Source organism: Apaloderma vittatum, unplaced genomic scaffold (assembly GCF_000703405.1).
Source record: "Apaloderma vittatum isolate BGI_N311 unplaced genomic scaffold, ASM70340v1 scaffold8863, whole genome shotgun sequence".
In the NCBI taxonomy this organism is placed as follows: Eukaryota; Metazoa; Chordata; class Aves; order Trogoniformes; family Trogonidae; genus Apaloderma; species Apaloderma vittatum.
In genome coordinates this window covers 58,159-73,222 of record NW_009709885.1, presented here as the reverse complement: position 1 = coordinate 73,222, position 15,064 = coordinate 58,159, and the positions used below count along the sequence as shown (strand labels likewise).

The 15,064-nt window shown below is 37.5% G+C and overlaps 1 protein-coding gene across 1 annotated transcript in view; it reads right to left on the bottom strand.

Moving 5' to 3' along the window:
* The window catches only part of MGAT4A (mannosyl (alpha-1,3-)-glycoprotein beta-1,4-N-acetylglucosaminyltransferase, isozyme A), a 76,173-nt gene that overhangs the window by 6,065 nt on the left and 55,044 nt on the right, over nt 1–15,064 (bottom strand). The window contains exons 9-11 of the mRNA XM_009867102.1: nt 13,406–13,536; nt 12,672–12,779; nt 12,069–12,262 (exon numbers count right to left, since the gene is read on the bottom strand). Coding sequence (XP_009865404.1) covers nt 12,069–12,262; nt 12,672–12,779; nt 13,406–13,536 — 433 coding nt within the window. The remainder of the gene's footprint in view (nt 1–12,068; nt 12,263–12,671; nt 12,780–13,405; nt 13,537–15,064) is intronic.

Here is a 15,064-nt window from a genome sequence, read left to right as displayed (position 1 = left end):
CAGAGGGGCAGGAGGACCTCTCTCGACCTACTAGCTACTCCCCTTTAATACACCCCAGGATGCCTTTGGCCTTCTTGGCCATGAGGGCACATTGCTGGCTCATGGTCATCCTGCTGCCCACCAGAACCCCCAGGTCCCTTTCCCCTACACTGCTCTCCAGCAGGTCAGTCCCCAACCTGTACTGGCAAAGTATATCCCAAGCGCAAACTCTACACTTGCCCTTGTTGAATTTCATAAGATTTCTCCCCACCCAGCCCTCCAGCCTGTCCAGGTCTCTCTGAATGGCAGCACAGCCTTCTGGTGTGTCAGCCACTCCTCCCAGTTTTGTATCATCAGCAAACTTGCTGACAGTGCTCTCTAATCCCTCATCCAGGTCATTGATGAATATACTGACCAGCAACGGCCCCAGTACTGACCCCTGAGGGACCCCACTAGACACAGGCCTCCACTTGGAAAGGTACCTTCCATCATCTGATCTTGACAGACAGCATTATGCCAAAAGTGACCAACACTGTCGTTGTTGCCTGACCTGTGCTGGTGTCCCCTCCAGAAGCAGGAGTTCTGCCTCTCTTCAGCCTCCCCCCACTGCTCCCCTCCCTGTGCCCACAGGACGGACTCCGCGGATCCATTTGGAAGCAGATCTGGGAAGCTATCCCAGTTAAGATTTTGCCAGATCAGTTTTCCCCAAAACCATCTCTCTGTGCCGGTTCATTGCAAAGTCTCATTAATGACTGTGCCAGGACTTCCCAACCCATACACACACCCTGAACATCACTGGAATTCAAATTTCTACTTAAAAGAATTGATTACTTTTTTAAGCCGAAGCTTATATTTTTGACATGTATACACAAACAGAAAATGGCCTTTCTAAAAATACCTGTACAAAGTCCCCTTTAACCTCATTCAGTTGTGCTTTTTAATGAAATTTTTTTTTTTAATGGGGAAGAGTTTATCTGTTTAAAATACAAATTATATATGAATTATATATGAAATATAAATTAAAATACAAAATTAAATTATGTTTAAAACTACCAAAACTATCCTTATATTTATCAAGCAGTGAAGTGCAAGTATTCAAGTTCTAGCTGCCCACTCTCAAACAGCTTTTGCAGTACTATGCATGTGTAGATAAATGATACAAGAAACACAGTTTAATTCCCTTTTCTTTATAAATAAGACAAACTTCACATTCGTTTGAATATTCACTATGCAAACAAGTAACAATATTTTTTACCACTAGGTGGTATCAATGCTTGAAAAATTGTTCGTTACCTGCCATTTTTTCTAGTGGTTATTCAGATTACAGTAAAAACTATCTGGATATTACACCTATGCAGATGCCAATTTTAACAAGCCTATTTCACTTTTAATGCACTTAAATGAGTATGTAAAACTCTATCAACACATTGCAAACCTTTCCTCAACTGGAACTTAGAGAAATTAACAGCAAGCACCATCTTCAAAATTAAATACATCACCAGCCAAGGACAAAATCAGTTCAGAAATTATGACTTGATTAAAATTACAAACATTAGCTCAGTTTGAAGTTTATTAAGACATAATTGGAGATGTAAATTCCAGTTTGTCTCTATCAAATACGTCTGAAGCCAGGTAAGTACTTCCCATTAATCCGTACTCCACAGCTATAAGACAAGAAGTAGAAGAAAACAGAGCTCTCTGCCCCTGACTTAGAACCGCCTGTGATCCCAAAATGATAGAAGTAATTAAAAAAAATACACTTAAACATGGACACATAAATTTTTTTTTATCAAGATTCCGAAAAGCAGTAAAACCACACACTCAGCTACAAGACGGCTCATAGATTTCTGTTGCACTGGTTTCAGCAGAACTGCACAGATTGAACTGAAAAACAAAACCAGATTCAGTAAGCTCCAGCACTGTATGTCCTTCAAGAAAAATAATCTCCCCACTGTAGTTTAACATAAGGGTTAGTCAATTCTAACGTATGCAAGCTACCTAAAAAAACTCCACAGTTCTTCCAAGAAACATCTTGTGACTTTTTCTAAACGCTAGTGACATCCAAAAAACCCCAGAGACTTAATTATCCTTTCTAGGAAGATGCCCTCATTGTATGTTTCGCTAATAAACAAAACCAAACTCTTGGCAAAGCTGACCAGAAGAGGACTAAAAGTATATTCTGCTGTCTTCTGACCCAGCAGATCTAACTTGCTATCCTTTAGTCTGTCAGATATCCTAATAATTACCGGGATTTTTTCTCATGAAAACACTGAAAATTCTAAGGAGGTTTATTTTAAAATGCAAGTGATCAAATGCTCACATCTAAGGTGCTGTCATCAAATGCTCTAACAAAACCACAGACACACTGCTTTTCCTTAGTGCTTTCTACTTCACAAATCTTATTTCTGAGAAGACACACCTAAAAAGCCACAGACAAACTCCTTGTGATTCGTGACCACTGTGCTCTCAGTGAAGGAGAATGGTTTGGGGATGTTTGGGTGGATTTTGGGGTGGGTTGTTTTTTGGGGGGGATGATTAGGGAAGTGGTGGGCTGGGCTTTTTGTTTGTGGGTTTCTTTGGTTTGGGGTTTTTTTTAGGCGGGAGGGATTATTTATTTGTGTTTTATCTGTTTTTAAAAGAAACCCTGCAAACCTACAACGATAGGCAACCATTTCCCCTACTGTGCTATCGACTTCTGAAACCAAAGTGCCATTTCCTCTGCCCTGCAGTTACCACTCCTTGAGGGTAATGCATTCAAAAGCTGACATAAAGCCAAAACAATTTATTGAGATAATTAAAATTTGATTTCCAGATTTTCCATGTAATCAAATCTACTCTTTTAGTATGTTTGCTACAACTACATGTCTACCTATATGCACGCACGAGTATAACATGACAATGTCAGATGTCATTTAAAATTATGTTTAGAAAGGAGTATTTTTATATCTGAGACTTGTTCAGCACTTGATAGATAATACCTACTTCAAAAAAGCTACACAGATTAAAAATAGAAAGATGAACATACATACACAATTCACATCTACGATCAACATTTTGCTTAGAAATGAAATCTGCAAATGAAAAGAATTATTTTGAAATAAAATAGAATTTACAAATAAACCTACAGGGAGGTTGGATTAAATGATCTCTACGGTCCCTTCCAGCCTAGGCCATTCTATGACTCTACATTATACAAGCCCTTAAAGAAGTGTCACTAGCTGTTCTTTTGTAAAACTTGCTTCCCTGACATATTGATAAACCACAAGTTTTCAAGGTTTTCAGACTACAAAAGATTTTTCTGGGTACAGAGACAGAAAGACACAGAAGTAGATGTGCTGCTTTTGGTTAAATCCTGGGTTTTACAAGTGGCAGTCCATGTAAACACTAAAAACATGCTTTGATATGGGTTTTTTGTGTTTTTTTTTTCCCCATGGTGAACTGACATTTTTCTTAGGATGGAATCACTAACATATTCTTGTCTAGCTGCCGCTTAAGTGTAACACCTTCTCAACCACTCTTTTACATTAAAATTATGAAAGCCGCAGGACTCTAAATACAGTAATCCCAAGCAAATAGAAATTCACCTAAAGTGAAATACCCCCCTACTATTACCTTATGGAATACTACTTCACAGCTTTATTGCAAAATACCAATGTGGACAAATTTGGCCATCCTTGATGCAAGTCAGTGAAAAGTAACTCAAAACTGGTAAATGAAATACTAATGTAACTGAACGTTGGAGAAGGTTTTTCTCTGACACACAGGTTAAAGCAACACCTAGCTACTGGACATACTCAAAACCTGAGACAACCTCCCCAGTGCCACAAGTTACTACAGGTATGAACCAACTTGCGTATACTCTGGTCATCACCTCAGTGGAGCATGAGAAGAACAGAGAATGCTAGGCATTAACATCTCATGTGGACAAAGCCAAAATTACATAATAAAAAGCAAAGAGAACTGAAGGCTTAAAACCCATACAAAATGTAAAGTTGTCACGTTCATGGACTTCAGTATTCGCTCAAATAGAGGGTGTGACTTTTTCCTGTGGAGGTACATATCATCTATAAAATCAAGATAGCTAGAGGGAACCCCCCCCACAAAACTCAATAAACGGAAAAAAATATTCACACACATTCTAACACAACAAGGGACATGAGGGCAGAAGCATGATTACCACTGATGAAAGACATCATTAGCTTGCCAACACTGTTAACTGTTACAGTACTTGAGAAGCCTGCACATGGCTTCAGAAGCACCTCGCTGCTGAGCACCTGGAAACATTCTCATCTTTTGTAACATCCCCCAGAAGACACGTATAAATTGTTATCAATACTATTAATCTGTACTGTTAGCTTGAATGTTCTCCTTGGAAAAGCTAAACTTTTCCATTGTGCAGCACTAACTCATCACCTTTACTTCAAAAAAAAAAAGAATCAAAACAAAAAATAAACCCAACTACACATCTTTACCCTCCTCCTAGTTTGCTTATAAAGAGAACATATTCTACCTCACATCAAAGTGTATTTAGTCCCAGAAAACTGTTATTTTCTTTATTAGTTAATTTGTTTTCTTTTAGGCATTAAAAAAACCCCAAACTTTCTTACTGTCTTTTATATTTAATAAATAGAATTGCCAATGATATTTTTACATACAGGACGTGTGATTCTATGCATTTTTTTTATTTTGTTGAGCAATTAAAAATTAGAACAGAACACATAATAACTTTATCACTAAATTATAGCAGCTTTACAAAAGGAAAAACATAGAAAAAGTCTTTGAAAAGTACAATTTACATTCACTGTCAATATATTTAGGTTTTGTTTTAAAGGAAACAAAAGACTTATCTCATTTGATGCTAAACAAGTATTCTAATAATAAATGCAGGTGTTTGTGCTCTGTGAACATCATGAACCAAATCCTTTTCTCTACATATCCCTCGTCCATCTCTTTTTAGCAATCTGATATATTTCAGTATATCCCATTTTCAGAAAAGGAAGAGAAGTATGAAGGCAGAGAGGAAATACCTCCTTCCACATTTGAGCAAATTATCCATGGCAACATGCAGCGTAACAGTTTTTAATTCTGCACAATATGAATTTCTATAAAAGCAACGTTCAGTCAGCACATTTTTGGCTCTTACAGATGCTGACATCCACTGTAAGAGTCATTATTCACCATTTCCATCCAGTATTTTTGATCACTGGATGCAAATGTGGCAGAAGAAATCTAACCAACCTCCTCTCTGTCATTTTCCCAGAATCCTCATTAGGACGATTATACTGTTGTCACTGGAAACTAGTATTAACCATGCGATATTTCCTTGTGCAAAATACAAATGGAGGATGAGTAGGGCATTTTTTCCCCTCAAATTTGATTTCTTCTCCTGTCCTTTATGCTCACACACTCTTTTGCAAAAGTTGCTTATACTTTAAAAAAAAAAATAAAAGGCTTAACTCCTCAGATCTACATATGTGCCTACCAAATACTCACAATAGGTAAGCAATCTAATGGGAGCTTTTCTGTCTTGTTATAGCTTCTGATTCGAAAAAAGAAACAAACTAAAAAAGCCCACATCAAAACCATCCCATTAACTTCTCTGCAAATTGCCTGATAAGATTCCATTTTGTCTGCCAAAACCAGCTACTCTAGCTGCCCATATATAAACTGGGCCGCACATTTGAGAGGCTGCAATGGATGAATTCCCCATTTTTACAGAAGCGTCAGACCAGCACACCAAAAGGAGCGAACTTTGCCATGCTTGTCAAAGGACCACAAAGTAGCCTGACTGAGGAGGTGACGGGGGAAATTTGGGGTGTGCTCTGAGTCTTTTTTTATCCAAGGCATGTCTAAGAAATTCATTTTCTCACACCACTTTAAAAGTCAATCCGAATCTTTTGATAAGGTTACCCATTACCTAACTTTCTTCAGCTAAGCAATATGTGCAGAAGGCCTTTAGCTGGGGAAGAAAAATCTCATTCCCAGGTCTACTCTTGCCCCATCTCTTATTAATAGCTACGCGATCAGCTTCTGAAACCTGCACTGTGCCCTATGGAACATACACACATCAACTGTAATAGAAAAGACTTTGGCGTTACATTTATTTTAACTATTTTTAATGCTTCCCTTTGCAGGAGGTTTGGGGGTTTATGCTTGAGGATTTTTTTGTTTGTCTGGGGATTTTGTTGGTGGTGTTTGTTTAAGGGAGAGGCTGTTCTCTATCCTGAAATCTCTGCTCTTCTCTTTAAGGAATTTACTCATTTTTCCACCACATCAATATTAGTTGAGAGGCTCTTATGTTCTTCTGCAAGGTTACTTCTGCTGAATATTCAGTCCAGTGAAATGGAGAAAGGCTTTTGTGGGGTTTTTTTTTGTTTTAATATGTGTGTGTGTGTGTGTGTGTGTATGCACATAAACATTATTCCCCCCTAGCTTAATTCTCCAAAAGCACAGAAACAACTCTACCACCATTTGAGATGTCCCTGGCTATGAGACCTCGTCACAGGCTGGCAAGATGCAGTTACAAGATCTCAGAGACTCAAGCCCTTCTGCAAATCAGGTATTTTCAGGCATCTCAAGCGGCATTACACATCTAACATTTAGGCAACAGTATTAAGCCTCTATGATTTCTGACAAAGAACTGTAAACCCAGGAGCACTGCCAAATACACAAATCTTGAATATTAGGGCCATTAAGGAGGAAGCAGCATGTCCTTGGCTCAGGCAGCTCTTTTCTTCTGTCTCTGATCCATATTTTGGGTTTTGTTCTCCTTTTCATACCAAGTTCTCACCTCATCATTATGGGCAGAGTTCCATGCCCGGAGCAAACAGTATCAGTGGCTGGGAGCCTGCCTGCCAAATCCCCACGGCCAGTGCATCCATTACAGAGTGTTCTACTCAATAGTGCAGAAGCTTATTTAAACAGAGAAACCAAACTCCTCAAATCCACTTTTTTATATACACTAAAAATATTATCCCATCTGAAATACAGTGGCAAACACCAAAACATTTCAAATAAGAGACTTTCAAATACGTCCTATCAACTGACACCACCATTAAAGCTTAATAAAATGAAAGTGTTGCTAAACTTTAATAACCTATGCTATATCTTTAGAATCAGAACAAAGACTATTTCTAAATGATACACTGCGGGTGTGTATATATGTGCTTCTTCAGGTAAAATTGCCCAAGAAAGACTGAATGCCTTGCATTGCACTGAAGGAGAGTTTCTACACTAAACAGTGATTGTGAACAACGAGCAGCTTACATATCCGTCAAGTTACTGCTGCACTAATCTAAAACCCAAACAATTCCCCAGTTCTCTAAGTTTTTAGTGATTGTTACTGCAAAAGCAAATGGTGAAGAAGTTCCACTTCACTGTCAATTTTAGAACACGGTTAGAATGCATTTTTTGTCCTTTGTAATGCATTTGATCTTTTATATCTCTACCCACAGAAGGATGAATAATTAACTACATTTTAGATACACACATGACTGACTGCTATGATACTTTGTTTCTGTAACTTGGTTGAACTTTAAAAAATTTAAATTCCTTTTAAGTTTTCCGTTCTAGAAAACCTGTTTCAAAAGCTGTGTTTATTTTCCTTTACAATGATGAGGCACTAAGAACAGGCAAGAAACTGTCATTTTTTATGCAAGTATTTTTCAGCAGTACCACAATAATTTCAAAGCAGACAAAGTCATGTATATGTTTAGTTACCAGGACCTCAACAAGATATTCTTCACATTCAATACATTGACCATCAAGCTTAAATAGTCAAAATATATTTCTCACATCAGTGGGAATTCTATGTTGTGAGAAGATGCCACAGGAAATATAAATGAGGCTAAAATCACAAGTCACCTAGGATTTCAGAGTCAACAATATGAAAAAACTAGATGATTTATCTCAAATACTGCACATCCTGTATCGATGCCAATATCAGAACATGAAGTAGCAAATATAATCTACAAGCTGCTTTGTCAAGTGTAAGATTTCAGTTTAAAGTTGAAATTCCAGTCAGCAGGCTCTACCCTATAAAATCATTTTATCAATAATCAACACCATATTAGGATAACTACCCAATAACTTGCTAAAAGAACAGAATTCTGGGGCAGCTACAGAGTTCAAAGCAATGCTAGGAGGGGAAGAAAAAAACACCAAAAAACAGTAACAAAACACCTACCTAAACAAAAAAACAATAGACCCTTGAACAAACTCTGCTAATCCTTTTGAAAATATTCAAAGTAGGATTACCAAGCAGTTACAAGAACTATGAGCCTCATATCATAAAAATATGAAGGAAATCAAATTTAGATATATACATTGGTGAGGTTGGGGTAGGTTTTGATTTTTGGTGGGCTTTCTTCCCACAATGTAAATTACACCCTCGTCTCTTCCTGCAACATTCTTGTTTTAAAAAAAAAAAAAAATAAAAAATCAACATTTGGAAGCAATTTATACTGAAACAAGCCCGAAGCCTATTTTATAAATATTCATTCTAAATTCCTATTGCAGAAAAGCTGACATGTGTAAACACAATCTAATTAAAACAGTCATAGGTTATGAGTTTCCAAGGGCTTCTTTATGTATTTAGTACACATGTTCTTTGAAAATAGTATCTGATTTGTGTCAATCACATCTACAGGAAGGACTCTGAAACTTAAACAGTCAAAAAACAGATGGTTGTGATAACTGGCACCAGCGGAACGTCTTTCTGGGGTGTGATTTATTTTGGTTTCGGGTGTGCTTTTTTTTTTTCCAGGATCTCATTCAAGGTTTATTACCTCTGTTCAAGATTCACTATTCATCCACCAATATTTCAGAGCTTCCTACATAAAAAAAATCTCAAAGCAAGCAATGTCTAAAGCAAAAGCTCTTCCCAATGAGCTGCTTAAGTACAACATTCCTCACTGACATCCCTGAAGAGTATCTAGTAAAGAAGTATCTCGAATGTGTTATTTATAGTGAAGAAAATGAATTTACATTCAGTACTAGTATCAAAGTAGCAATAATGTGTGCTTCATAAAGAAACTCTTAAATACAACTGCCAGTTTTAATGATTAAATATGTGCTCACAACAACAGTCTATGTATAAAAATAGCAAAGTGGCTTTCGATAATTATATAACAACCTAAAGGAACAGAAATTCAGTATTTATTATCTTTACAATGTAGGCCATTTTGAGCATTTCGAAAGCAGTCCATCCACATATTTAAGGGGGGGGAAAAAAAGGCAAGAATCCAAAATCAAACCACACCTTCAACACTCATGTGCAATTTGTTTTTAAGATGAAAGTCATTGGGATATGGTACTGAAAGAAAGGTATGTTTCTTCTTATTACAAAAATAAGAACGAGATCCAAGCTTACTATTAAGGGACTTCAATGTTGTGGCTGAAGATCTTTTACTTTAAAAAAAACTACAAAAGTTAAGTACAAGAGCTGTTACTAAAATGAGCATTAGACAATTTCAATTTACACATCCCTGCTTTCCAGGCATCGCTTAGGACAAGCACCATCTATTTGACTGTTCAAAAACCAATATAAAAAACTGCAATATTTAAAGACTTAATGAAAGCTAATTACTGAACTGCTATACTCAGCAGAAAATTTAAAGTTAGTTCAGCAGAACATTTGGAATGGAAAAATAAACTATGGAAACTGGTTCATGCTCTGTCACAGTGTAACAGAACTTCCATTCATTCAGTCAGAGTTGTGGTCAATATTTCCATTAAAAAACTTGTTTATCAAGAATTTATTATGGGAGTTATTAAGCAGCTAACACCTCAAGTTGACTTGGCAGACAAAATTTTCTGTAAATTCAAAGATCTTTTCTATTACTTAAAAAAAAAAAAGGGAAAAATCAAAAAAGGAAAAACCTGTTGCATCCCTTTAAAAATATATTTTCCACTCTTAATTCCCCAAATCAGATATATCTCCCCACCAGGTAAGTCTTCTTAATGCTCAGTCCATTTTCCCCTTTCTGTGTTTCAACCTTTCTGTGTTTTCAACTGCCTCAGCAAGCATCCTTGAAATACAAGGAGACATCACTGCTCCACTTCACCTACCATAGTCTGCTGCTGCTGATATTCAACGGACAAACAAAAATAAATCTCCAACAATTTGAAATTACATCTGTAGCCTTCATCAGCCACTGCCTTCAGAAAGGCAAAACACTGCATTTTTGAGGACACTGTGGCAACACAGACTAAAATCATGATGAACTTTGAAATGGCTTAGAGTGATAGCTCAAACAATGCTCAACTTCAGTCTGAACAGGTAATATCCTTCTCATTGCTAGACTTCCTCTGAGGAAGTAACAGAATAGAGGATGCTGCCTTTCTGCTAAAAGTAAAATGCATTTCTTTAAAAAATAAAAATAACAACAACAACAAATCCTATCATCCTCTACTGCTGGGACTGTTCTTAACACAGCAGGTAGACATAACTACCTTAGGCGCAGCTACGGTTTTCCAGGGCGCAATAATGAAGGCTGTCTTCCCATCTTTTGCACAGATAATTACTACTTATTCCTCCAATTGCCTCACCATCAAGGTAATACATATCAAATAATATTTTCTTCAAACCTGTGAATGCCATTTTTTAAATAATAGTTCTAACCTATGACACTCGCTAGTCCTGCTTTCCAAAATTGCTACTGTGCATGTGACTTCTAACCCACTCAGGATTCACATTTGCTGCTTACAGGTACCCTATTCACAGCAGAGATGTATATAATTCTTAACAAAAAAAACCCAAAACCAAAACCACACCCAAACGAAGCACACAAACTGGACACTTCGTAATTTTTAAAAGGAAAATCAAAAACATATCAATGAATTCACAGCTCTGAGTTGAAAATCATATGATTTTTAAACTATTGGCACAGAATAGAAAGGATTCTGCCTTTAATCCAAAAAGGTGTGGCAGTCATATTCCTCAACACAAGCATCTTGGCAAGCTAACCAGAAAAGTCTTTCAAAGCATAGCAGTCAACTGAAAAAGTAATCTGACATCTCAAACGACAAACTTGAGTTTCATAGGCCAGAGTAGTTTGGAACAACTCAGTAACAAGAAAACTACTGATCCTTGTCATTGCACTAAACCAAGCTGAAGACTCGGCTTTTGATTACGTACCAAGGCACAGAAGTTGACTCACTGGATTCAGTTCAAGACTGTAAAATGGGCTGCTTCACAAAAAAGCACCCATTCAACTTGATCCAAAGAAATTTTGCTCTACCAGTCCATAGGCAATGGTCTCAAAAGAATACATAAGGTATGTGAAGAAAGAAGGAATCCACTAACATAGCAACACTTACAACAGACACTAAAGAAACACTTTAAAGTCTTGGATTACTATGTTGGCAAAACAGTAAAAAGCAAAGCAGCAAATGAGCCTCAATAAAACTAAGGAATGACTACATTCTAAAGCGCAAACTCTCTAATCCTTATTTACTCTGACCAGTAGCTAAAAAGAAGTCACCTGTAGTCCTCTAACAAATTACAGATATTTGTATTTATGGGGCATCCTCCCTTTTTTGTGTGTTAAATTCTAATTTTTTTCAAATAGGTCAACTCGGAGTCTTAGCACGGTGACTTTTTTCAAGCCCTAAAGCTACATCTAAAAAAATTACCCTTCAGAGTTCCCAGCTTTCAGGTCTGGGGACATCGTGATACGCTCCAGCAAGATTTCTGATCTGGACAATCAAGGGACCAAAGCTGCAGGGCACAACATACTGTACCATGCTGTACAATTGCTCTGTAATTAGAAGCAGACCAACCAAATACAAATAGAATCAAATTGACTTATTTTAAATTCTCCTACGAACTGCCACTACAGAAGTATCTATTGTAAATTGCATTCATCAAAAGGCTCCAGATTAAATGTTTTTTTTTAAAAAAACTGAAAGACAAAATTTATAGCAGTAAAAGAATTGGAGGGAACATACCAATGATCATAGTTTCAGATGAAGCTCAAACACCTCTATGTCACTTCACTTTAGGTTACGACAGACCCAAATTCTATCTTCAAGCGCTCTTGGTGAACAAGCAGCTTTAGATATAAGACCAAAGGCAAATTATTACTAACCTTTCTACATTGACTGGCTTGTCAAATTTAAATAGAATATAATCCCCAGCAACTGGTGTGACAGCCCAGAAAAAATCTTCCCCTACGTAGGTTTTTTCTAACGTATGCCCCTGGTAGACTTTTAAAGATGTCGAAACCTCTGCAGGTGGATTCACGTGGATTTTATGCAGTAATGGTTTCAGGAAGTCTTTATCCTAATTGAAAGAAAGACAAACATCATGCTGGTCAGGTAACCTGTTTTATTATGTTCTTTTCCCATGTGATTACACTTAAAACAAACATTTTCATACAATGGAAAATTAATCCATTACTCATTTTTTGGTATATCAGTTCTTGTACCAATTAATAAGATGAATATGTAATTAAAATACAAAAACTAATAATAAAAAAATAACCCCTAGCAAACCCCACAAAAATTAGCTGAGATTAGCACTTCTTATACTTGATAATAATCAGTTTAAATCAGATTTCATTCCAACTGGAGCAATATACAACATGCTTGAAAATGCCAGACAAAAAAAAAATGCCTGTTTTCTCAAAGGCTACAAAGGGTTTCATTTAGTCAGCTTGCTTCGGAAAGGAAGGAAAATTTGAGCTACTAACTGTGAGTTTCTGGATCTTCCCTGCTAGAGAGGAGTGGAGGCCAACATGCTGGAAAAGAGAAGGCCTGAAGCGTATCCGTAGGTTAGATTTCTGTCGATCACAATGTTTCTGAAATGGGAGGAGGGAGAAGGGAGTTTAAAATAAAAAATAAAGAAAGTCACATTAGTAAAACCAACACAAGGTTATTGAGTTTTTACTGCAAGTATGTGAGGCTACCTGAACCAAAAGAAGACTGAACAAGAACCCAGACTTATTTATCCAGTTGTTCTTGTTTTCATTCCAGAAATCTACTAAGACTGCTGTGCAAATATAATGCTGTTCAAGGTTCTTGCCCAGAATCTGTTTATTCAGTCTTTCAGCAACGGCGCTATTTGAGAAATGAAGGATCAAAATCCAAAGTTTACCCCCCTTTCGGAACCTTTTGTATGACTGCTATCCAAGCAGTGGTACTCTGCAGAGCCTCAGTGGGGGTCACCTTAATGAGCTTATTTTAGAACGGTTACACACAGAAACTAACTAGACTTTTGCTTTTCATCATACTGCATGCATCTCCAAAACCGTTTTAATGCTCTGAAAACTGCCTCTCTAAAGGCAGTTGTTTTTGAGATTAAAATCTTGGCAGGAAGAAAGACTAGTAACTGCAATACACAATATTCTAGCCTCCACCTCACTAAAACCAACCCATACACCATTGTGAAAACACCTTAGAAGCTTTATAATAAAAACAAACTTACAGCATCTTTCTCAGGGTTACACACTTTCACCCAAAGGATATGGTCCAGGAGCCAATCAATAGGTTTCTCCTTATAAAACATAAATATGAACTCTACAATAAGAGTGATATCTGGAGACTGGAACATTTTACCTGTGGTAACATTAAGAATAAGTTAGGTTATTTTAGATTAAAGATAACATTGTCTTTTGAAATCAGTGAGACAACAGATAACTTTGTGCCAAGACAAGCAATGTTAACAATGAAAAACTTCAAATCTCAGTGCTGTTAAAAGCTCCCTACATTTCAGCTATGCAAAACTAAATAAAACAACTATTCAAACAAGAACTTGTTGTAATGTATATCTTAGTGCTACCAAAATATGCAATGTATACTACAACAAAGTCTCCTTAATAATAGAAACTGTCAAGTCTGCAAAAATAGAGAAGGAAGAGATATAGATTATTACCTATTATTCATGCCAAGTGTAAGGTTCAAGCATCTGACACAAGGAGCTGTTGCAAGTGTTACCTGCTCAGTCAAATAATTTCAATTTTTGCAGGTATGAAAAGCATAGATGGAACATGTACTGTCAACTCTAGATCCTTCCCGTTCGGTCCCCATGTGCTGTCTGATCTAGTCGAGACGTGGCGTCCCTGGCGACAGGGAGGCTGGATTAAAATGATCTCTAAGGTCCCTTTCAGCCTAGGCCATTCTATGATTCTATGATTCTTTTGTGTAGAAAATCGAAGGGAAAGGAGGAAGCTACTAGAACATAACCAGAGACAACATATCTTAAAAAAATGTATAAATTCATCACATAGCAGTGACCAAAGTTTTTCTGAAATACATAGGCCATCAACAAATTCATAGTGAGGGCATTTCCAACTAGCCACTCAAAGGAGTCAGCTGCCTAACAGAAAATCTAAGTCCCTCCCACAAACAAAAATGGCAGAACTTCTTCACCAAGTCCTTCCATGACTTTGAGACTTCCAAGACTGCTTGGCCAAGCACAGCTGGACTTCTGGGTGGCACCGTGGGGCAGGATTCTTGCAGATCCCACAAACTGTAATGCTTAAAGGAGGCCTTGGCAAAAGAAGGAAACTTACTGTTGTGAAGAAAGTCTATTTACTATCAACATGAGCAACCTTTTACAAGGTTATTGAATATATTTCACTGCCAGTACAGGTATCTGAAGAGAAAGGTGGCCAACACGCTGGGCTGTTTTGGCAAACTGAACGCAGCACTTAAGAAAGGTGCCTTGCATGAAGACACTGCTACCAGGAATAACACGTAACTGGGAACGGGGCAGTCCAGGGCTGAAGACAGACCAGCAGCAAGTTCTTGTAGCAGGGACTGAGTGCCAACTAAACTCCCAAAGGCAGTTCCAGATTGGAGGGCAGATTCAGAAAACATCATCAGGTTCACAGATGAAGTCTGCCTCTACTTCCCTAGGCTCCAATGGAGGAGGCAAGGAAGACATTATACGACTATGAACCTCTTAGGACAGTGGCTGAAGGGATTCAGTTCTGCAGATAGTGTTGAGATGTGAGCAGTGCTGACTTGGGCATGGGCTCCTGGGGTACATGTATAAATGGAACAGAGGCCAGTACAAGTTCTTCTCCTATGTAAATCTTCTGCCTGTCCACACTTTGGAGTTCCATACACACTAAGGCACAGC